The sequence below is a fragment of the Fulmarus glacialis genome, unplaced genomic scaffold (assembly GCF_000690835.1).
Source record: "Fulmarus glacialis isolate BGI_N327 unplaced genomic scaffold, ASM69083v1 scaffold25650, whole genome shotgun sequence".
Lineage (NCBI taxonomy): Eukaryota > Metazoa > Chordata > Aves > Procellariiformes > Procellariidae > Fulmarus > Fulmarus glacialis.
In genome coordinates this window covers 9407-32061 of record NW_009187566.1, presented here as the reverse complement: position 1 = coordinate 32061, position 22655 = coordinate 9407, and the positions used below count along the sequence as shown (strand labels likewise).

The window sequence follows — 22655 nt, the reverse complement described above, 5'->3', positions numbered from 1 at the left end:
ACAGCCTGGTAGTTTGCTGTGAGGGGATATATTGAGGTAACTTCTGCTTTGACTTGAACAGTTGAGTCCCATGGACCCTGTGACTGCAGTGCTATTTAAGTGGTTCCAGTCCTGCAGATCCATGTCCAAGTTGCCTCGTTTCTCATGCGTTTGCCTCTTTTAAGCTGTAAAAAAAATATCCTTGGGCTCCTTTGATCCTTCTCTGGCTTCTGCATATGTTTGTTTTTGAAGTGGTAACATTTCTTAGGTGCCTGTTCAATTGTCAGGCGTGCAGTGGCTGGAATGAAAACTCAGCTGGACCTAAGAAATTCCTATTTTGGAAAGTCCTTGCCATGCTACAAGTAGTCACCAGACTAATGGCATCTGAGAGCAGCTCTGCTTGGGTGGTGAGGCCAGAAGGAAGAAGTGCAGTAAGACCACCACAGGAATTTGACCTAGGAAAAAAAGTCTTATTCTGGAAAGCTTTGGGACTTAAGCAGGCCTGCTAGTGAAGCTTCTCCTCTATCTTCGCACAGTTTTATTTACAGCTCAAAATAAAGAAAGCAGTAGTTCTTGACTGGTACTGTTAATGTATACACTGCATATCAAGTTTATTGCAAAGTCTGTTAGCAAGCTACCAGCCTAGTTTTTAATCTGCAGATAACCTTACTCTCATTTATATGTTTGGGCTGTATTACTTTGCCCAGCGTAGGCACAGCCATTGGAATCCATCCAGTTCACCTAACAACTTTCATTAAAGAAAATTGCCCTTGTAATAAAAATTACTCAGTGTGACAAGATTCCATATATTTTTTAAAGCCTCATAAAATTTTGTAGCAGTTAATGCCACTTGTTTGTTTTTTGAGATTTTCTTTTAAAAGCAAAAATTGACTTAATTGTGACAATATTTATAATAGAATGAAATAAATATTTTCTGTCTAGGCATGTGGAGGCCAGGCTGAGGGGGCAGGAATAGCACAGGGATAAGGAAATAAGTAAATCTTGTCTTTGAAAAGTACGTTTCACTGTTGTTTGTGAGATTGCATGGAATTCTGTGACTCTTTAGTAAGGGAAAGTAGATATAATAAAATTTGCTCACTTGCAGTTCATGATACATAAGTCCTAACCTTTTAAAATGCAATGATCAAGCACGGATTTTTCTGCAGCAATCGGGAACAGCTTGTCTGAGCATCATCCCTCCTGGCCACAAGGACAGCACTTGGTACGTGTGTCCCCTGCATCAGTGAGAATACATGGGTGCTGATGGAGTACCTGTAGCTTTTCCTTCCTTCTTCCAGCCATCAGAAACATAAGAAGATTCCTAATGTGTGAGACATTTCTTACCAATGTAGTGTAGAGCAGGCTACTCACTGCAAGCATGAAATGCTTTGGATTTTTTAACTATGGAAATGTAGTAAAGAAGTGCTAAAGAACCAAACCCAGCATTTGGGAATGGAATGGAAAGTCAGTAGATCAGAGTTCCTGCTGTCTCTTTGTAGAGTACTCACCTGAGAAAACCCTGTGGCTCCTATGTCTTCTTTTCTCCTGCTACGTTATAAAAATGGGGAAATCTCCCAGCTCTTAACTGCTTGTTCATTAATAGATATAAAGCAACCTGTCTTCAGTGAGTGTGTAGCAGAGCAGCCATCGTATTCACAACAAATATGGCCAAGTCCAGTGACTTTTTGTTTACTTGCTGGTGTGTGTCTTCCTGCGTGAGACCAGATCCAAAAACATGCTAGTGTTTCTTAGTAGCAGGCTCAGCTGGGCCACACTCATACCCCTGGAGGAATCGGTTAGGCTGCCTTCAGGTCTCACCACAGATGAAATTGCACAACAAACCAGGACAGTTCGGAAAGGTTTATGATGCCAAAACGTAGGATGACCAGCACACAGGTGGAAGACAAACCTCTGGGATCTTTCACATCTTGTTTCTATCAAAGAGTCGCAAAAAGTCTATATATATTTTCCATTGTTTGGAGCTTTGGATTTTTTTAAGACTTTGCAGTGCTTTGTGGGTCTGGTTTAGATAATGTAAATATTGTGGGGTCTGATCTTGCAAGTGCTACAGTATCTGTGGCTACTGTTAGGGGAATCAGACCCAGAGCTTCTCCTTTATTATAATGAGCACTGGCAGCCACTTTCATGTTTATCTTGTCTCGGGTAGATTAACTAAGGTGTACCTCCTGGCTTGGGCTTAGCTGATTTATGCTTGAAGTGAGGATTGTTTTTTCTGTTTTCTGATGAACTAATCTTTTGTGATAAACTAACAATGGCAAGGGATGAGCTGTGATGTTAAAGAACAGTGGTGGTGGCTTTTCTTTTTTTTTTTTTTTTTTTTTTTGCTTTTTAAGTCTACCCACTGCCTCAAGAGGAAGGCAGCTGCGCTAATAATATATCTAATCTCTGTGGAAGGCCCTTATTTGAAAAATCTGTAATTGAGTGGACAAAATTTCTGGTTGCTTGAGAGGATCTATTCAGAAAAGACTTGAAAAGGATGAGGGAAAAGCGTGCTAGACAGCAAGAAGTACTAAAGGCTCTATTGAGCAGGGAAACCTATGTAGATATTGTGGGACAATTAGACTTGTCAGGCAAAACACTAAAATGCATTTGTGAGCAAAAAATCCTGGGGAATGTTAAAGCAGGCTTTGAAAAAGGCAAAAAGCTTGCTAGGAATACCTCAAAAGCAAAGAAGTTGATTTGGGTGATCTTTGAAGGAAGGTGGGTGATGACTGCTTCAAAGAGAAGGTGCAGAACGTGTGTTAGTCATAGGGATTTTGCCCGTTTTTCCCCTCCAGTAGCTAAAACCCTGAAGCACAATTGCTGGGTCAGCACCATGTGGGAGAGCTCGTAACTTAGTTAAGTTTATCTGCTCCTTTGCTCTTTTTAGAGAGCTATTCCAAAACCCCGGCTTCCCTGGTGCCCTGTTCGGGCGTGCTTTCACACTGTCTGCCTTTTCAGCCCCTACCTTTCAGCCTGCTTTGGAAGCCAAGGAAGACTCTGCTATACAGAATGGAATGGACTTGTTCTGTATAATGAAGGCAAATAAACCTGCGAGGTTATTTGTATTTGAATGATTGCCTCTGTTCAAGTTTGTTGTGTGAGATTTTAAGATTGGTTAATTGCTTAGATTTGACAAACTAGCTTTTGCCTAGCAAGACTTATTTCCTTGATCAGTCGCTGATGGCAGCTGATAATATGGTGCATTAATGAACAGTCCCTGGCACGCTGTGAATGGGGTTTGCTGTCAAGTAAGTCAAAACTTCAGATGCCTAAAGATCAACCCATTAGTGATTAGGCCAGCGTCAGCTCTTAGGCTATTTTTAGGTTTTTCTTTGGTGCTTCACTCTTTGATGTAAAGACAGCTGTGTGCCCCTCACTCTTTATGTAGACTAAGCTTTTATTTCCACATTTAAACAAGCTGTCCATTGTTTTGATCACTCAGTAATCTTTTTCTGCATCTCTCGTGTTTGAATCCTTGTTAGTCATGGTGACTACAAGTGTCTGTGCTAATTCAGATGTGGCTCCGGTCCATATTCAGTAGCGTAAATATTTCCATATTTAAATTAAAATATCTCCTCTGATAGGCATTTAATGTAGCCATCCAAATGTATACAGTGGCTATGCCTGCCTTGCTGGCCTGGAGGCATGTCTGACTAGGCTTTTTGCTGTTTTTTATTTATGCATGAGTGGATGGTCATGTTGCGTATTTTGAAGAAACCAAACCCAACTTCAGTGCACTGAGTGCAGTTTACTTCTGAAAGTAAATTGTCCTGTGTCTCTTGTAAGCTACATTGGTTTTCCACAAAAGTGCCTGAGAATCCCCGCTCTGATAAAGTTCTCCCAGAGGTCTGCTAGCTGGCTTTTTATCCCTTTTCCTGTGCTGCTTTCTTTCTCGTCCTGCACTCCTCCATCTTCTCCTAGTTCCTCTTTTTTTTTATTGCTTCTAAGGTTTTGGAACATCTTCAGAAGTCTTGGTTAAGCAGTTATGTTTAAACCCTGGATTTAAAAGAAAATATTCTTACTTCCTTTTTCCTGTTACTGCACTTCTTAACTGTTCAGGACCGTCCAAAGACATCTCCTTCTGATAAAGAAAAAACTGCATTTTTAAGAAATTAGTTGTTACAGTGTTTAAATTTCTCATTTTCATACAGAACACCTGAAGAAACGCCTGGAAGATTATATGGCCCAGTTCCCAAATGTAAGAATCCTCCGAACCAAAAAGAGAGAAGGGCTGATAAGAACTCGAATGCTGGGGGCCTCTGTGGCGATAGGGGATGTCATCACCTTCTTGGATTCCCATTGCGAGGCCAACGTGAACTGGCTGCCACCTCTGTTAGGTAAGCAAGTGGTGCTGTACATGGCTGAAGACTGAACTGCTAAAGAGCTGGCGACAGATGTTGGTGTTGAATTTGTTTTATTTCCACCTGCTGCTCTCCCCTCATGCTGTAAGTGGTCAAAAGGAAGATGAAATGCCTGAAAAGGGAAAACAAACAAAAAACCCACCCAACTAAAAAACCAACCAACCATAAGACTTAGGTGAATTGTTGGCAACTTGTAGCCTTAAATACAATAATTTTTTTCTGTTCTAGAGTCCTGCACTGTACAATAATCCTATCATATGCTGTGCTTAATTAAAGAGCAGAGATCATATTCTTCTGTTTCCTCACTAAATGAAATCTTAAATAATTTACAGCTTGCTAGAAGAGTAAACTATCACATGGTCATTCAGCAGCTTGCAGAGAAGAATGGCTTTATGATATAGAAAAGACCTTTACATACAGTTTTTAAGTAGCTTTTGTTTTTTTTTTTCTCCTGTATAACTATATTTAACTTCATAGTCTGCAAGCCTGTGGAAAATTACTTCTTGTGAATGCCAGCTGCTGATACATATTTGTAGAACATGTGCAGTCCTTTCCAAGGCAGTGCTTCATCTTTAAGGAGGCATCAGTTTAACAATGTCAGTTCTTTTCAAGGATGATTAATTGAAAGGGCAGTGCCTTCTGTTTCTGGTACCTGTATGCCTCTGGCCGGTACCAAACTCCTTTACAACCCTATTGCAAGTGACCTGTCAAAGCTCTCTCTGAGGTGTGACTTTGTCAAATAAACTGTGGCAACAATAGTCAAGTGGAGGTTTAAGAAAAACTGGTCAGATTTGTCAGCAGAATTGTTGGATGGTAATACGGTTGCTTTCACTACAGTTTGTATCTGGCAATAGTGCATTTGCAGCTTCATGAGCCCCAGGGAGGGAGGACAGAATTAGCTCAAATGCCATTTAAATGAGAACACGTAGAGTATGCTTTAATATTAAAGCATAGAAAGGATTTCTGTTAGACGTGCATTGGAAGCTGAAACATCATTTGTCACCTCTGCTCTGAAAGTTAACTTCCAACAAGAGACCGTCTCAGTAATAAAGTATTTAAGAAGTTCCAGATGTTTATGCAGGAATTAATCCTGTCTTGTATTATTTGGTTGGAAGAAAAGGTTGAGGGGAGGAGGTACGCTTGCATTTCTTGAGCCTGCTGAGAGTAGTTATGCCATTAGTCTGAATTGCTTCCTGCCAGATTCTGGCGTAGCAATTAAAGCTAGGTGGTACAATGGGTTATTGCCCTGCCTTTGAATCAGTGCAGAAAGGGTTCACATCCCAATTGCTTGTTAATATGAGGACTGTTCACTAAGTACAAGATTGTCTGGTCTTATCCTGGTGGTTAAGGTATCTGTGGTAGTGTGGCTGTGTCTTTCTATTCTGCTTCTGGGTGGCGGTCACTGTAGCATGAGTGCCTGGTGGTTTTATCTCGATAGTTCGAGCTTGAATATCTCAATTATTGCAGAAATACCAGATAAATTGATATAAATTGGAGCATCTGCCTAAAAGAGAATGAACAGGAAGAAAGCTATGTCATTCTTGGACAACTTCATATTTTGATGCTCTTTTCTGTAATTTCATCGTCAAAGGAACCAACTGGTGCAGGTTTTCTAACATGTTTCTCCAATCTTCAGATCGCATTGCCCGAAACCGCAAGACTATCGTTTGCCCTATGATTGATGTTATTGATCATGACCACTTCGGATATGAGACTCAGGCTGGAGACGCAATGCGAGGTGCATTTGACTGGGAGATGTATTACAAGAGGATCCCTATTCCTCCTGAGTTACAGAAACTTGATCCCAGTGATCCCTTTGAGTAAGTTACTGAAATGCAGCGTGCTAAGAGCTGGCTAACAAAATAACACCCTGTTATAGGGTTGGTTTACACCGCAGTGCAGTAAAAGTCAGAAGCTGGTGTTAAGGTACTTGCTTTTTGGCAGCTGTTTGCTTTGTTGGTTTAAAAGAAATGCGTTGTATAGTAGCTATTAACGCTCTCCTTTTCTTTGCTATTTTTTGCCACATTAATTCCCGCAGAAGTTGATATTTCATTTAAAACTGTAATGTGTAACATTTAATGTGGTCATTTATTACTGAGATCTTTCAAACATAACTTAGTATCTCTAATGCTCTGCCAAAAACAACAAACCAATGGCGGCTTGTATGTCATTCCCAGGTGGGGGAAGAAGAAAACCTAGCAGAATAATTACAGCAATTTTGATGATTGCAATGCATTGCAGAAGTAAATCTGTGATCAAGTTATGTTCGGCTGTTGCTGTGCTTGCCAACATTGAGACAGTTCTGCTGCCCGTTATACTTCTGCAGTGTTCCAAAAAACCCCAAGGTCAAGCTTGATGACTTGATCGTACTATTGAGACAGAGCACCACATGTGCAGCATATGGGTCTCTCTGGGAGAGGTTATGTCCTGTCACTTAATGGTGCACTCTTTTGCCTGTTTGGAGGAGAGGCGTTGACTGGTTCTGAAGGGAGCCTAGTCTGGTCCTCCTCATTTGCAAGCGGGAAATTAGTAGATAATGCAAAAACAACTGTTTGATGCTCCGACAGGGCTGCAAAGGCACCCAGAACACTGGGTGGTGAAAAGAATATTTGTCAACTCTTGCTTTGTTTTTTAAATGTTTAGCTAGAGATCTGAATCTTTGAATATGTTTGTAATATGGAGTCTGGTTTTTCCTTAAGGTCTCCTGTAATGGCTGGAGGACTGTTTGCAGTCGATAGAAAGTGGTTCTGGGAGCTGGGAGGGTATGATGCAGGTCTGGAGATATGGGGAGGAGAGCAGTATGAAATATCCTTTAAGGTGAGCTATGTTCTCTGGAAATTACTTTTGTTTTGAAAAGTAAGAATTGTTCTGAGGTGCAGAATGTGAATGATCTATCTTGTCCTTGCTTTTGCGTGTGACTAAAGGTGAAAGAGCTGGGAGTAGTAAGATAGTACACAGAAGAAACGGCAATCATGTGACCAGTCATTTGTGAGGGTCAGTTTTGGAGCATGATTAGCTGGGGTGTCCCCTGTTCTGTGGTCACAGCTTCAGATGCATGTGCTCTTCCCAGCAAGGGTAAGTCAGGTTGCATGGAGCTCTCTCTGACTGTTAGGCTTCTTAGTACTCACCCTGGCAAGATGATGAAATACCCTCCTTCTTGAGGGAAGGAGGATTCAGGCAGCTCAGTGTTTGCCCAGTTGAGTACCTCAGTCCTGAGCTTGAGTTCTCAGAGATGAGAGTAACTTACTGTCTATAGTCAAGCCATCTGTATAGTCAAGCCATCTGACTCCTGGCTGCAAGGAACTGAGACTATTAATTACCCTGTAAGAAATCCTCAACAATTGGAATAATAAAGCTCTTGCTGGCAATGACTTCAGATCATTATCTGCCTGGCTTGGGGACAATTCTGCTACTTACTGATTGACCAAGCTGTTCAATTGAGGGCTTTAAAATAAGAGTTAGCAGTTAGCCAGCTGACCAGAAATGCGTACTAATAGTAACAAATCACTGCGACCCACAAAGACCACTGGTACCTGTGTTATCTTGGAATATGGCACTCTGAAATCCATTCTAGGAAACCCACTGGAATGTCCCAGACCACTGAAGGCAGGTGGCTAGTCTTCTCTTCAGTGGTGGGAATCCTTTCCATAGCCTGCAGCAAATCGAGAAAGATTTCTACGTTAAACTCTGTTTGGGCCACCGTGCGGTTTCTCTTTCAGATGTTGAATATGTAATCTTATAGGTGTCTGAATGCTACTGAACTAAGCTAGTTGGTCTCAGCACGAGGCTAGAAGATGGTAGCGATGCTAACGTAGTGCACAATTTAGCTTTGGCAGCTAAAATTCCTCATCTGCCTCCCTAACAAACAAGTCATGGCTGTTCTCTCACAAAAGAGATTCCTAATTCTTGATGCCACTATGCAATTCAAAGGCATATCAAACTATATTCAGCAAGCCGTGTTACCATACATACACACCATGTACTACTGTACAGCAAACAATGCAAGAAAAGACATTGTTTTCAAGACAATGTATTTTCTTCCATTGTTGGCTCACAGAAAACCTAAGTAATAAAGTCACATTGGAGGTCCTTTGTCCTCCGTAACAGTAGCAGGAAGGATGGGGGGGCACCCTCTTTGGAGATGTCATTACAGTTAGAGCCATTTATTCTTTGTGTTGCACGTAATGAAATTGTGTAACAATGTCATTCTCTGCAGGAGGAGCGGTGGCAGTATTCAGCTTCTTTTCCTTGGCCCTTTTTGAAAATGCAGGTTTCCAAGAGTGATGACAGTGGCTGGGCAAGCCCTTTGTCTCCAATGCCACAGCAGACAGTCACACTGCTTGATCTGCAGGAAATAAGACTACTTCATTCATCTGTTTGCTTATCCTCTCTGAAACACACTGTGTTTTATTTCAGTCCAGAGATGGTAATTTATGGAGGGATAAATTTGCTTTAATTAATCTCTGCAAAGACCCCCTTTTTTCTTTCGTTGTGCAACAGAAAAATGAAGTTTTAACTGAAAGAGGCTCAGTGTATTTTCAGAAATTAAGATAAATTGATACATTCATCTGTAGCTGATAGATTTAATAATTCTGCTGGAATTGCAAGAATAGAAGGTTTGTTCATAGAATTTATGAAGCTATGACATTTCCTGGCGAGCTTAGAGCTACATTTTTACCTTTAGAAGCAGACTGAGATTTTGTAGTTAAAGGGGCACTGTCAAATAATTTAAAGCTCTGGGTTTAGACATGGGGTACCTGCTTTCACATTATTTATTATTTAATGGGAATTCAGATTATAAGTGTGCCAAATTTACAGCCTGGCTTTAACAAAGAATCCATTTCTGTGCCTGGGAGTTGTGGGTGCAGGTACTCTTTTGTAATACTGGTCTTTGATCCATTGCATCATGTCTGGCCTTCTCGAGCCTCACGAGGAGTGTATTTTTTTTTTTTTACCTTAAGCATATTCCTTTTTGGCCATGTATGGACTGTGCTTTGCAGTTTTTTGCCTTTATTTTAAAATCCAGGGTTCTGTTGCTGAGACACTTGAAATAAGTTTATTTAGGAGCCTTTTGCCTTTCTGTTTTGAGATCATATGTATTTGTGTCATCAGCTGGCTCTGCTTCCTTCTGAGAAGGAACTTTCAGGTTGAAGGCAAGCCAACAGCGAAACCATCAGTGTTTAGCACCTCAGAAAACATTTAGCCAGAGGATGGATCAAACTCTATTAATAGAAGCCTTGGTCCTTGTATGAAATGTGTACACCAAACATCACTAGAAAACATAGCATGCTGGAGGGACAAAAAAATTCAGGTGAACTTTAAATTAGAAACAAACTTTCTAACCCTAACTGCTGGTTTGTAGTTTTCTGAGTCTTCTCAATCCCTTAAAACAGAAATTTCTAGATTAGAAATGAAGGAGTCGATCTATCCATTCCATATTCAAGCAGAAAATATGTGCTTCTTCCTTCTCTTGACCTGTGTATATCGCAGAATAGCTCAGTGCCTGTAACCCAGTACTTCTACAGATCAGGGGTCTTCCTATTTCAGGTCATCATCAGATGCAACAGGAAGATTGCAGTCTTGAATTTTAGTTGCAGGCATTACACCTGTTCAAATGAGCCTCATTTTTTCATGAACCTGGCTTGCAGAATGCTCCAGGCAAACTGATCTGCAGATCTGCGTGGTGTAAGAACCGTTCTCCTCCATCTCGGTGGATTACCAGATGCTGAACTTTGAGTACATTCTTGTATTTTGGAGAAAGGGAAACAAGCGCGCTCAGCTATTTCTGTGTGGCACTTGTTACCTTTCCTTTCTGCTGCCCCTGATGCTATAGCCCTAGTTTCTCTGTTCAGTGGACTTTCTGAGGGCTTTTTTTTCCTTTTTGGGAGTCACTTCCATACCTCTCTCCTTTATAGTTTTTCTTAGTCTTTTGTATCTTTCTGCAATGCTTGAAAGTTCAATTCAAGTATTCAAAATTGAATACTTTACCCAAAGTGACAATGTGTCTTTCCTCTTCTAAACACAACTTAATAGCTATGATTTTCTGAATGCTCCTGAATTCTCAAAAAATACCTACATTCTGCTGCCTACATAACCACTTCATTTTCTTTGAGATTAATGTATTTAATTCAGAGCAGTATATATGAAGCATTTAAACTGTTCTTTTCTGCAAATGCTACTTTGTACAGCATTTATCTACGCTCAGTTTTATTTGCGATGGTGTTGCCTCTTTTCCAGTATTTTTGAAGCTTCTATTCTGTTTGGCTTATATAATCCTCACTAAACTGCTTCACGCCTCTCTTCCATAAATACATAGTCTCTGATTTTTTGGGTATGGGGAAACAGAGGAGGAAAAAGTGATGTCTCTGACTTGTATAGGCATAAATATAGATGTGCTTGGTACCTCGGATCTTGAGTGGTGTGGTTCTCAATCCTTTAATTATACATTGTACTTCAAGAGCAAAGAATGAGAATCTGGAATGTCCCTCACTAGGTGATAGATCATTTCAGTTTTAGAAACGTTTTTCTTGTAATTTAGAGATTGTAAAGCCTTCATAAAATTTGAAGGTCTTGGTGCAAACAAGCCATATCGACAGTTGCCCTGAAAAGAACAATTAAGGGGAGACAAGAGATGGGCAGTACTTGTGGTCTTCACTCCTTGCTTCACCAATAGGAAATATCCACTGCACTTATTCTGGTGATCCTAGATCATTACATTTTTCTAGATCGTTTTCCCAAAGCATCAACAGGGATTGCTTCTCCTGTTTCCCATAGCATAAAACATATTACATGTTTTCCAACAAATCCAAAGTCTCCACAGCTTCTGTTCACATATCTAATGCATGCATCTCCTTTGCCCCATGTCAACAGCATATTTCCAATTCACATTTTGCCACTGGCCTCCTGGCAGGTGTGTAGTTAGGGTGCAGCTGCCAAGAGGTCGCTTCTGACAGCATTTCTAGTTGTATTGCTGAAGTTAGTGCTGATTGTGAGCCTTCACTGCTTATTCCAGGCACATATTCACACCACTTTCCAGCAGCTCACGTTTGCCCACACTGAAACAGGCCGGGCATTCTGCTGCTTTTTTTTGTGTGGTTTTTTTTTTAAGCCAGCACATGCTGCTTAATTCTAAGGCTCTCAGCTGCGGTACAGGGTGGCTTCTTTCTCCCTTCCTATCTGGTGATGCAGAGATCAGTTTCAGACCATTGACCTGAATTTTTGGCCTCTGTTCACCCTATGTGCTTGGTTTAGGTTCCAGAGTAGCCTCCCACCAAGCAGCAGCAGGAAAAAAGACCCCACCCCACCGCTCTGAAACGTGATTATTGGAAAGTGCTATCATTACTCTAAAATGCTCCAGACGGTAAGGAGGGGCCATGCTGGTATATGTTGTGTGAGAGAAGGTGTTGTGCAAACACATAGATCCCAGTCCCTTTTGAGCTACCTTAATCTTTTATAGAGCAGTAAGTCCCAGCTGCAATAGCAGCTGATGCTTACAATACAGAGATTACGATTTTCCTGAATTACTGGTTACCCTCGCTTTCATCCTCTCACCCACCTTGTTATGCAGAGAACGCCCTTGACTTACCCACTGTGTCCTTTTCTTCCCACCTTTCAGTGTTTGCTCAGACAATCAGCCAGCTTCTCTCCATTGGTCCATCCTATGGTCTTTATTTCTCTTGTGGCTTGCAGAAGCAGCTTTCTTTTCAAGGCTTGACTTTTTCCTTTGTGGTTTTTTCCTCTCTTGGGAAGCATTGGCTCATCATGGTGCAGTCTTTGGAAACCATAAACCTTGTATACCCAGATAATTTGTGTTCACACACCAACTGTGGTATCGTGTTGTGTGTTTGAGAGGAGAAGTTCAGCTGTCTTACGTGATATTTTTTCTGAAATAGCAGAAAGGGAATTGGCTCATTCCCATGTAGAGAATATGTGGCATATTATCTTGTGCTTTCATAGCACACTAGCTGAGTCAAAGGCTCTTGAGTCGCTTTATGAATATGGAGTTACAGCTCTCTAGACCACTGAGAAGATGGAAGTAATATCACCGGTGTTATTATTTGACTTCTCTTGTATATGGTTTTATTATTAGGGTGAGATTGTGGCCTTAGAAAAATCTGTTGCAGTATGCTCACTGACCTCAGCATAGCCAGGTTTTCTCTTAATTCCAGCAGATCTGTCAGCTGCTAGATTCCTAGCTCAAATTGTAGATTGGTAAAATTCTGCCTGAGGAGGAAGAGAAATTTCCTGTTCTCTCCTAATGAGATCTGATTAGATCATTGTATAAAGCACTGCCTGCCTGACCAGCTTTAATTCTTGTTCTTAAGGCATTCTAGTAAATGGCTGATTGAAATTAAGTGCCTCAAGTTCAGGCTCTGGTGTTTACTGTTGTGTCAGCCAGGGAGATGAGGCACCATCTCACCCTTCTGTAAAACAACAACAAGAAGAAGAAACTGGCTCCCCTGGCCTAAGGAGAACACAGTAAGTGACAGTCAGTGTCACCGTGAAGGCACAAGGTGCTGCCCCACAGAACAGCACTGTTTCAGCTGTTTGATAGCGCTGGGTTTTTAGCAGTGTAAGTTCTGGTGTGTCATGCCTGTGAACTGTACCCTTGTTTAAAAACAACCAAATATTGCTAACTGAGCGGAAGTGTTCTCTCAGCTAGCATGCAGATATTGTGGGTTTGCTTAACTTGCAGTTATTCCTTGACAGACCCTTGGATGTGATTCCCCTGACCTTTAACTCTAGCTTTCTAATGCTTTTGTTAGCTGTGTTTCCCTCTCCCCCTTCTTCCAGTTTTATAGATAAGGACTGGTAATTGTCTTTATGGAGGCTGTAATGAGTTCTGTCACCACACAAAGAAGCTCACTAATAAAATAAATCAAAGCAGCAATGAATGAATGGAAAGCATGCTTTTAAAATTAGATTTGTACTGCAAGTGCCACACTGTCACTTGCAGCATGAGACAATGTTAAAAAGGCACTGAGTTGGCAAAGTACCTTGAAAGGGTCACTGAGCTCTGCTAGCAGGAATTAGGAAGCTTTCTGTTGCCTCCACGCAGCACTGGTAATTGCGGCACCATTTGGGAGTAAATATTTTAAAGCATGATTAGGAAAAGAGCACGTAAAACTGATCTTAGATTTCACTTGTTCAGTAACTCAGTTAAGTAGCTTTTCTTATCATATCATTACATGTGTTTATGTAATATCGTCTTCCATGCCTGGAGTCTTGTACCAGGTTGGAGCTCTTGGCCCAACATATCATCTGTTCTGTCTAGCTTCCCGTACCCCCTGCCTCTCCAATGTACCACTCAGTAGATAAGTGCTGTCCATTGCTTCACAAGATCTGCAGTGCAAGGACAGTGCTCTCCTCTCTAGCTGCATACTGACTGCAGGGGTCTGTTTCTCACGTTACTTAGGGAAGTCGTGTTTTCAGAGGAGATGTGTATTCAGTGGCCTGACTGAAAGCCCTTCCGTAGAGATCAAGGGCAGGTAAGGCATCCTGTGGGCAGGCAGCAAGGATAACAAGCTACTGTTTTCATTCAGGCTTGTGTTACACTAAAACGCAGCTGCTTGTGAACCAATAGGGCTCCCATGGGTGCAGTGCACGGGGTAAGAATATGGGTTGTTGAGGAGTGTGTGTGTCTATGCAACTGAGCTCTAGGCTTCTTCAGCTGTTCCTGCAGGTTTTTATAGTTCCCAGATCTGTTGCAGCTCTTACAGCCTTGCACAAACCATTTCTGTCATAGAAACACAAAACATCCCCGAATTCTTGTTTTCTCAGTCTACCTGTTTATTTCCTAGCAGAGAAATCACACTGTGGCTCTCTGCAGCAAAAAGCACAGCAACTACAGAATAAGAAGCATTTCTAATTCCACTAGAAACTTCACAGAATCTGAGTGCTGGTTTCTTTTTTCATCTTCATCTCTTCTGTAGCAGCCTCTCAAGACACAGCAGGGACAAAAGGAATGAAATTCTGTAGAAGGAGTGTTTGTCAACTTTCTTCTTGTCTCTCTCATCATAACGACATGTAATTAAGTACCTTGAACTTTAGAAGTTGCCTGTGAAAAATTTTCCTCTAACTGAGAGCAACCAACCTCCATTAAGTTATACGCAGTCAGCAAATGACTGTAATTATTAGGGCCAGTAGACAGAGCTGAAACTCCAGAGGACTTTAGTGTCAGAACTAATAATTATGCAGCAGCCTTGGCCAAATATTTCGCTTCCAAGCTAAGTATTTAATATTGTCACTGTAGAATATTAATGGAATTGCCTGCTATGTGTGAAGCTGTTGACTAAGCTCATTGTACGGTGAACTGCGGTGGCTCAAATTAGCCACAGTGAATGGAGAGATCAAGAACACTGCATCAGCCTGCAGCACCAACGGACCTTCTTAAATACTGCTGCCTTCGGGGCATTAACATAAGATCTGGGGACAAAATGAAGGGCAAGACAGTGTCGTGCTTCAAGAGTTCAGAAAGTCATTTGTTTTGTGTACTGAAGGATACTTTAAGTGTTGATTAGATATCTATGGGTAGCACATATGAATATATTTCTTAAACCTAATGAAGTAGATTGTCTGGTTCAGAAAACATCTCCTTTGGTTTCACTTGGACAAAATGATTACATCCATGCCATAAATAAGGAGTAAAAGAAAGTTGTTACAGAGTATTGCACAGAGTACAATCTTCCCAGATGGGGAAAGAAACTTCTGGGCCTAAGGTAGACATTAACCAAGCATCAAGGTAGTCTTCTTCAACTAGCAGTGTGTTCCAGTGACTTTCTGAGGGCTTTTTCTTTTTTAAACCTAATTATGTTTTCACCAGGCAGGGATTTCTACTTAATTGTAAGGCTGCAAAAGCAATGAGTGTGTGTTAGCAATGAAACCATATGAGAGCAGGGATAACCACGGGAAAAAGTAGCAGTTTCTTCTCGTTTCTGGCACTTGAACAGGCTCATGAATTCCCTGGAATGTTTTGCATGACACATGACCTGTACTACAGAGATGGCCTCCCTTTTACAGCAACATTACACAACCTATACCCAGGTCTTATATGGCAGTCCAGTTTAACTGTTGTGGTTATGATTGCTGTAATAACATATTGCAATTTAAAGTGTGCTGTGTGCTGTTCCCTGGGTGCTTGGATTTTTTTTCTGTTCTTTCCTCTACAGAATGCAAAATTGAAGTGTTTAGCCATTGGGTTTGATAGCATTGGTGCTAAATCAAGGCTTGCTGCATGGCTCTAAGCAGGTAGTTATAGGATTTGAGACTAAGGCAAGGAGGGGAGGGTATTTGGGAGAGAGTGTACTTTAAAGTAAAAAATCTGGGTTAAGGTTTTTCATGACTTGAAAGTCTTTCTTTTTCTTCTCATTTTTCTCCATATAACCAAGAGTGAATCTGTATCTCTGCTGTTCCGCAGGTATGGATGTGTGGAGGTCGCATGGAGGACATCCCTTGCTCTAGAGTTGGTCATATCTACAGAAAATATGTTCCATACAAGGTTCCAACAGGAGTCAGCCTAGCGAGAGTAAGTGGCAATGGCATTCCCCACGACAGATGTCTGACTGCAATGTGACCATGCTGTTGTCTCTTCTCACCCCACAATGGGAGACAAATGTAGGCTTTGTAGTCCATAAATTGTACTTGTACAGTGGTCAAATTGAGCAGTTTTGCAGTGGTGGATGTGTAGCACAAAGGGGAGAGAGCCTAGCGGAGCTGCAGACTCATGTGCAGACAGCTGCCATGCTCCAGACGTCAGCCATTGCTAGGTGTTGGGAAGGGACTTTGCAATCAGGTGCTGGCTATGGAATCACCAATAAAAACAAGATATGGCTTTATTTGTATAATACTTCAGTCGTTTTATAGCTGTGCTTTCCAAGAGCAGCAGGCTTCAGCGTGGTGATGTGTTTTGGTGATTGAAAGACCTCTCAACTTCAAGCATCACAGACCACTGAATGGGCAAGCTGTAATTTTCCACGATGGAATGTTCTGTGCCATGTTATTTCTTAATCTAGTGTAGCCCAGAGAGGCAAGAGCTTTTGCCTATCGTGCACTAGCTTTCTGCAGTTAATTTCCAAACTGAGAAGGGATTGTATTGCCCTCTGGTGGGAGAAAAAAGTCAGGAGCAGGAAGGCTGCAAAACTAAAAAACACAAAAAGGTACACTGCTGTTCTGCAGTCTTATGGCTTGCACAGTGTTAAAATGTTTCCCAGTTTAATAGCATCGCCCTAGTTATAGATTTGGATTTATTACTCAGCCCAGCAATGACCTGTCAGAGCGATAGAGTGCTCTCCTGTCTGTGCCATCTCTTCAGGAAGGAGCTATATTTCTTTTGATTCAGTATTTGGTTCTTGCATACACCCGCAGTGCTGGAAGGAGATGGCGAACAGATGTAGGAAAGGCTGTATCTTGGCATCTAAGATCGTATGGTCATCCTGAGATGAACACCTGCTCTTGTTGTGTATAGGCTGCATTTGGGGCAGGATCAGCACGTTGCTCGTTCTTAATGTCCTAATTTTTTTGATAGTAAATGACCACTGCTGGACTGACCACCTTCATGCAAGGTGGGCAGTGCTGCTGGGTCACTGAAGTCATGACTGCACATGGCACGTTACTGTGTGGCACCAAGAATGTACCTGATGTTGCCAGAGAACAGTCCAAGGTCCAACGGTCTCTTGAGTGTGTTGTGACAAGCAGTAGGGCGGGTATCTCGAGAGGGTGGTGTTCATTGCTGTCTTGGAATTACACAGTGGATTAAGCTTTACAGCGATACGTGAAATATACTGCTGCCAACAAGTAAACCCTTTGCTTCTATTCTGAAGGGTCATCACCTGAAAGTTCCATATTCCTGCAGTATCTCAGAGTTTCTCTTAAACAGCTTTTTACCCAAGAAAATGGAAAAATAGTGGTAAGAAAGAATATTGTGAACTGAAGCTTTCCAGAAAGGACTACTGCAAATCCCATTCTTAGATGGATATAAAAGATGCAATAAGAAGGATTTAAGAAAGCAGCTTTTTGTCAGGGACCTTTGAATGTCCAGTGGTATTTACCAGCATCATTTTCTGACTATCTTCTTTACAGGAAAAAAAGGAAAAAAAAAAACAACTTTTGATTAATGTTGTTTTTCTTAGCCACAAGGAACTAGATATAATGGCCAAGTGCCAGGATTCTGTTTTGACCTCAGCTGAAAATATCTTTCTAAAAGTCCCTTGGAACTAGAGAATAATAAAAATAATCTTCGTCCTGAAGCTGGAGAGAAAGAGTGGATGTGAATGAAAATCCTTTCTGAGCAAAAACACGAGAGCTGTTCTGAATGCTAATGTCAGTAGTTTGTGCAGAGTGTTCTCAGGTCGTTTTCCCTCTCATTTTCACACGTGGCTGTTACCCACACAGAACTTGAAGCGGGTAGCTGAGGTGTGGATGGACGAATATGCAGAGTACATATACCAGCGTAGACCAGAGTACCGGCATCTTTCTGCAGGGGACGTCGCAACTCAGAAGGAACTTCGCAACAACCTCAACTGCAAAAGCTTCAAGTGGTTCATGAACGAGGTCGCATGGGACTTGCCAAAGTTTTACCCACCAGTGGAGCCTCCAGCAGCTGCTTGGGGAGAGGCAAGTTTGTGCTCTGAAATCTGCAGTGGGCAAACAGGCTGCGGTTTGGTTTTTTTAAAGTTGCCTTACCCACGTGTTCCAGTACCGGTTTGCTGTGAGTAAGGTGGCAAACAGGTGTTTAAAGATCCTGCTTGATATGTTTCAAAGATCAGAACTCCTCTACATTATATTAGCCTGATCAAAGAAGGTAGGTAGGCAGCCATTTCTATTAGTGCGCAGCTACAAAGAGAATAGAGACTTGGCTTGTTCTGCATGTTGTGTATTTAGTAGAAGGCAGAACATGCCAACAGGGAGGACTAGGGAGAGGTGGCAGCTGAGCAATAGTAGGAATCTTGCATTTCCAAAGGACTACACAACTGTGCTGAGCTACTCTGCTCCTTAGCTTTCCCATCTGAAAGCCAGGAAAACCATCCCTGTTTTTGAAAGTCAGTTGTGTTCTGGGAAAAGAATCACCCCAGGAGTGAAGTTGTGGATTGTTACACGCAACAACATAGTGGGCTCTGCAGTCCTGTAGCTAATGGGTTTTGCTGTGTCCTGGAGGTTATTGTACAGCTGGTGCTGTGTCCCATTTTGAGTTCCTGTGCTTTCTTCTAGCTGTTTTCTGCCAGCTCAGATACATAGTTAAGTGAGGAATCTTAAAACTGTCTTCATACAAATACTGCTACTATCTGAGGCAATTTAAGCCTTCTTTCCTGTCACTTGGACAGAGTAGGAGATTCAGTGACTAATTTACTATTTCAGATACGCAATGTAGGAACTGGACTGTGTGTGGATACTAAGCATGGAGCCCTGGGATCCCCACTGAGGCTGGAAAACTGTGTGAAGGACAGAGGAGAGGCAGCATGGAACAACGTGCAGGTAACAGCCCCTCTGATAAATCATCGGCCCCTAAATAAATTTGGGGAGGGACAAGTTATAAGAACAAATGTTTGAGAAGGAAGGCCATTGCAGAACTATGTCAGGTGAACAGAGGGTGCTGTGCACCCCGAGGCTCATGTGCTAATTATACTTGATGGGTTTGTAGCAGGATGTGGCTTGTGCTTGTGGCAGGGTCTGGAGGCTGGCAGACTTTGCAGAGCTTTTACCTCCGCTTTGAAGTTCTCAGGGTGAACAAAAGAAAGCACAAGAAAACAATATGCCAAGATAATAAAAGAAACCAGTAACAAGGCAGCTGTAATATGTAACAAAGTGAATATTAACTTCAAAGGTTGTGCTGAAAGAAGTGATAGAGGAGCATCATGCATATTAATGAACCTGCAGGAGCATTCAATAACCACTTACTATCATCCTTCTGACAGGAGGCAAATGCATTATAAACACCCAGCCATTGCTGGAGAGAGATGAAACCGGCCAGGCTATAGATTCACCCTCTCAACATTATAAGGTGCCAGAAACGACAGCTTTATTGTAACAGAAGGGAAGGAAATATTAGTTTGTCTAAACTGTAGCAGCTGAGCTGAGAAAAGATCAAGAAAACAATGCCTCTATTACAGAGTCATGCATAACTCTTCAGGGGAATGGCTTTAGTAGTAGGAGACAGAGGGTTGTTGCATATCAATTTTGATGCATGAAAACTAGAAACAAAACCAATTTACTCAGGCACAGTCCAAAACTAAGCTTCTGTTGTGTCAGGAGGATCTTGAACAATTAGTGTTGGCTTATGTTTAGGAGAATGTGTTTTGAACTTCTGTGTAGCATTGAGCCTAAATGATTGTGGTAATTCCTCTCCCAAGAGAGACAGAAACAAAGTAGCTTCTTTGTGCAAAAGTTTTTGGCCACGCTGCTTCAAATAGTAGCACTCTGCTCATTACTGGTCTGTCTTACTGCCCCATGAGGTCTCTCTGAAGAGAAGACCATTCCTCCACCGGGCTCCAAAAGGAGCCCCCAGAACAGCCCTTCCCCTCGGGGACTGAGAGAGAGGCGTGCTGGCTAGTAGCTCTGCAGAACCACGTTGGCTAGTGCTGGTCACAGAGGACACTTGCACCCTTGCTAGAGATGCTGTCCTTGTCAAAGCAGAAAGCAAAAGCTTGACAGCAGTGCCTGCCTTTAAACAAGTTTATCTTTTGTGGGATTCAGTCCTACGATGCTTAAAACATGTCATAAGCAAGCCATGATCATCAGACTGAAGATGCAGCTTGACCACGCTACTGTCTCAAGCTGTGGCCAAAAGCAAATGCCACAGGGGCAGTGCAAGGAACAGAGCACGCGTGTGGTGGTACTTCCACTGACTGTCCTCCTATGGTCCAATCCCTGTGGCTTGGGGATTTCCAGGCCACATGTGCTGGCATCCAGCAACTTTCATCAAGGCCACAGCATTGCCAGGCATTGACAGGTTGCACCTAGTTACTAGAGCTAAAACCCTTTCTCTTCTTTTCTGCAGTATCCCTCCTTTCATTTCACCCGAAAGTGCTGAGAGATCATTGCAGGGTCAGTAGCAGAGAGCACCAGAAAGCATTGCTCTAGTGATTGCCCTTCTGACACTCCTGTGGAGTGGGGTGGGGAGCTGCGGGCCTCCTGGTCTCTTGTCACAGAAGGCGTGGGACAGACTCTTCTCAAGGTGACTGCAGGCTGCCTGTGCAGACTCGGGTATTTACTGCCAGCTTTAACTCGGAGCTCCTGTAGCTCTTTTTTGCTGGCTGTGAAATGCTCTAATTGGTCAGCTGCTCACTTAATCCATGATGTATGTCTGCATTGCAGAGACATTCAAGGCTGCTATTAGTACCCAAGCTAACTAGCACGGCTGTTTGCAGCAGCACAGTCTCATTTAGCATGCTGTGTGGCAGTCCGCGGGGTAGCTGTTACAGACTCCCCTAGTCAGCAGTCCCTGTCCCCAGAGGTGGAAGTAGTTTTTCTCTAGAAGATACTGTCCTTTCCCTGAAGCCATCCCCACCCTGTGGGCAAAGAAGGGAACATCGTTCTGCTGGTGAAAGCACTGTGCGCAACACCAGCCATCCCGAGAGTCCTGTTTGTCCTGGCAGGTATTCACGTTCAGCTGGAGAGAAGACATCCGTCCTGGGGATCCTCAGCACACCAAGAAGTTTTGTTTGGATGCCATTTCCCACAGCAGCCCTGTGACCCTCTATGACTGTCATGGAATGAAGGGGAACCAGCTCTGGAGATACCAAAAAGTGAGTGTGTGTGCGTGCACGTGTACACATATGCTCGTTTAAGGTGTCAAATTGCTTGTAGGCACTTAAGTTTGCTTAAAGTGTCACCACTCATGTTTTATTCCTCTGTTCATGTATTTGTGGTAAGAGAATCTTCAGGCAATCTGTTGTCATTGTGCCATTAATTACCCTTGATTAGAAAGAGGTGACTCCTCTCTTCCCACTGGTTAGAAATGGTGAGGGCGAGGGCTGCTTCTCCAGGGCTTGCTAAGCAGAAGTACACTCTCTCCTTGCAGTCCTGTCCACAGCTGGCAGTGAGGTGATGCAACACCCTTGCAAAACCTGTTTGCAGAGAGGTGTGCTGTGTTTATTGGTTTGTTCTGAATAGTAGATGATCATGCCAAAGGTAGATAAGGATTTATTCATCCTTCTACTAAGCATGCTTTTGTGGCCAACGGGTAAGTAAATTCTTGACTAAATGCCCTGTCCTAGTCCTTGCAATCTGCATGCACAGCACCTCGGCGTGACTGCAGCAGGATGTGAGCCTGTAGGCTGGAGAACCTGGCTTCAGACATAGCTTTTGAGCTTCCTAGAGCAGATGTGAGGATTGTGCTGAATACTGTTGCAAGGGGTGGGAATAGACCCTGACACTTGCCAACTGGTTAAGTGTGGAACAACTTTTTCAGGTACATCCAAGTGCCAAAATAGCTTGCCTTGTTTTTTAAGACTTCTTTCTGTTGGTTTTGAAATAGCTTTGCTTCTCTGCTTAGCAACCTCACATGAAATTTCTCTTCTCCAGGACAAGACCCTCTACCATCCAGTAAGCAGCAGCTGTATGGACTGCAGTGAGAGTGACCGAAAGATCTTTATGAATAGCTGCAATCCTTCATCTCCAACACAGCAGTGGATATTTGAACATACAAACTCAACTGTCTTGGAAAAATTTAACAGAAATCTTGATCTTTAAAAGACTGAGAAAAAATATATATATTTTACAATTATAGTTTTTACTGGGGAGGGTTACAAAAATTTTTTTAAGAATACTTTTTTTTAAACAGTTAATGAAGGTAAAAGGGAGAATCTCAGGAGAAGGTTAACTAGCAGGCCAGTCTTTATTGTGAAGATGCTGCATCCTTCTCTTCTGGGGATGGTGGAATTTTAAAGGCTTTGCCAGAGCCACTTCTGTGCTGAGACTGAACAGAAACTCTGTTTTTAGAGGAGTCTGAATGTGATTCAAACTGCCTTTTTTTTTTTTGCTTTTTTTGTTTTCTTTTATTTCCCACCTGGGTCTGGTGTTAAATGATTTTGTTATCTGGGACCCTCCAGGACTTTTGTAGCTGCTATACTACCCGCTGAAGCGTTCCCACAAAGGTGCTTTATCTTCCAAAGGCCATCTAAGTAAAATCTTGAGCACAAGGCTTAATCCTCAGATGTCATAGACATCAAAAAGAAAAAAAAGGCCATCAAAATGTAAAATGAAATGAATATTTTTTTTGCCCTAAATGAAAATATGTTTCAAACAGGTTGAGTATTATTACTTTCCAAATCATAGCTCTGATAAAGGAATGAGCTCTAGTGGAAGTGCAGCCAAGTG

The 22655-nt window shown here is 42.2% G+C and overlaps 1 protein-coding gene across 1 annotated transcript in view; it reads left to right on the top strand.

The window, feature by feature from the left end:
* The window catches only part of LOC104075234 (polypeptide N-acetylgalactosaminyltransferase 10-like), a 45402-nt gene extending 23374 nt beyond the window's left edge, over positions 1-22028 (top strand). The window contains exons 5-12 of the mRNA XM_009575667.1: positions 4134-4319; positions 5980-6163; positions 7043-7160; positions 15760-15867; positions 17733-17954; positions 18696-18812; positions 20933-21082; positions 21861-22028. Coding sequence (XP_009573962.1) covers positions 4134-4319; positions 5980-6163; positions 7043-7160; positions 15760-15867; positions 17733-17954; positions 18696-18812; positions 20933-21082; positions 21861-22028 — 1253 coding nt within the window. The remainder of the gene's footprint in view (positions 1-4133; positions 4320-5979; positions 6164-7042; positions 7161-15759; positions 15868-17732; positions 17955-18695; positions 18813-20932; positions 21083-21860) is intronic.
* Positions 22029-22655: the final 627 nt, after the last annotated feature.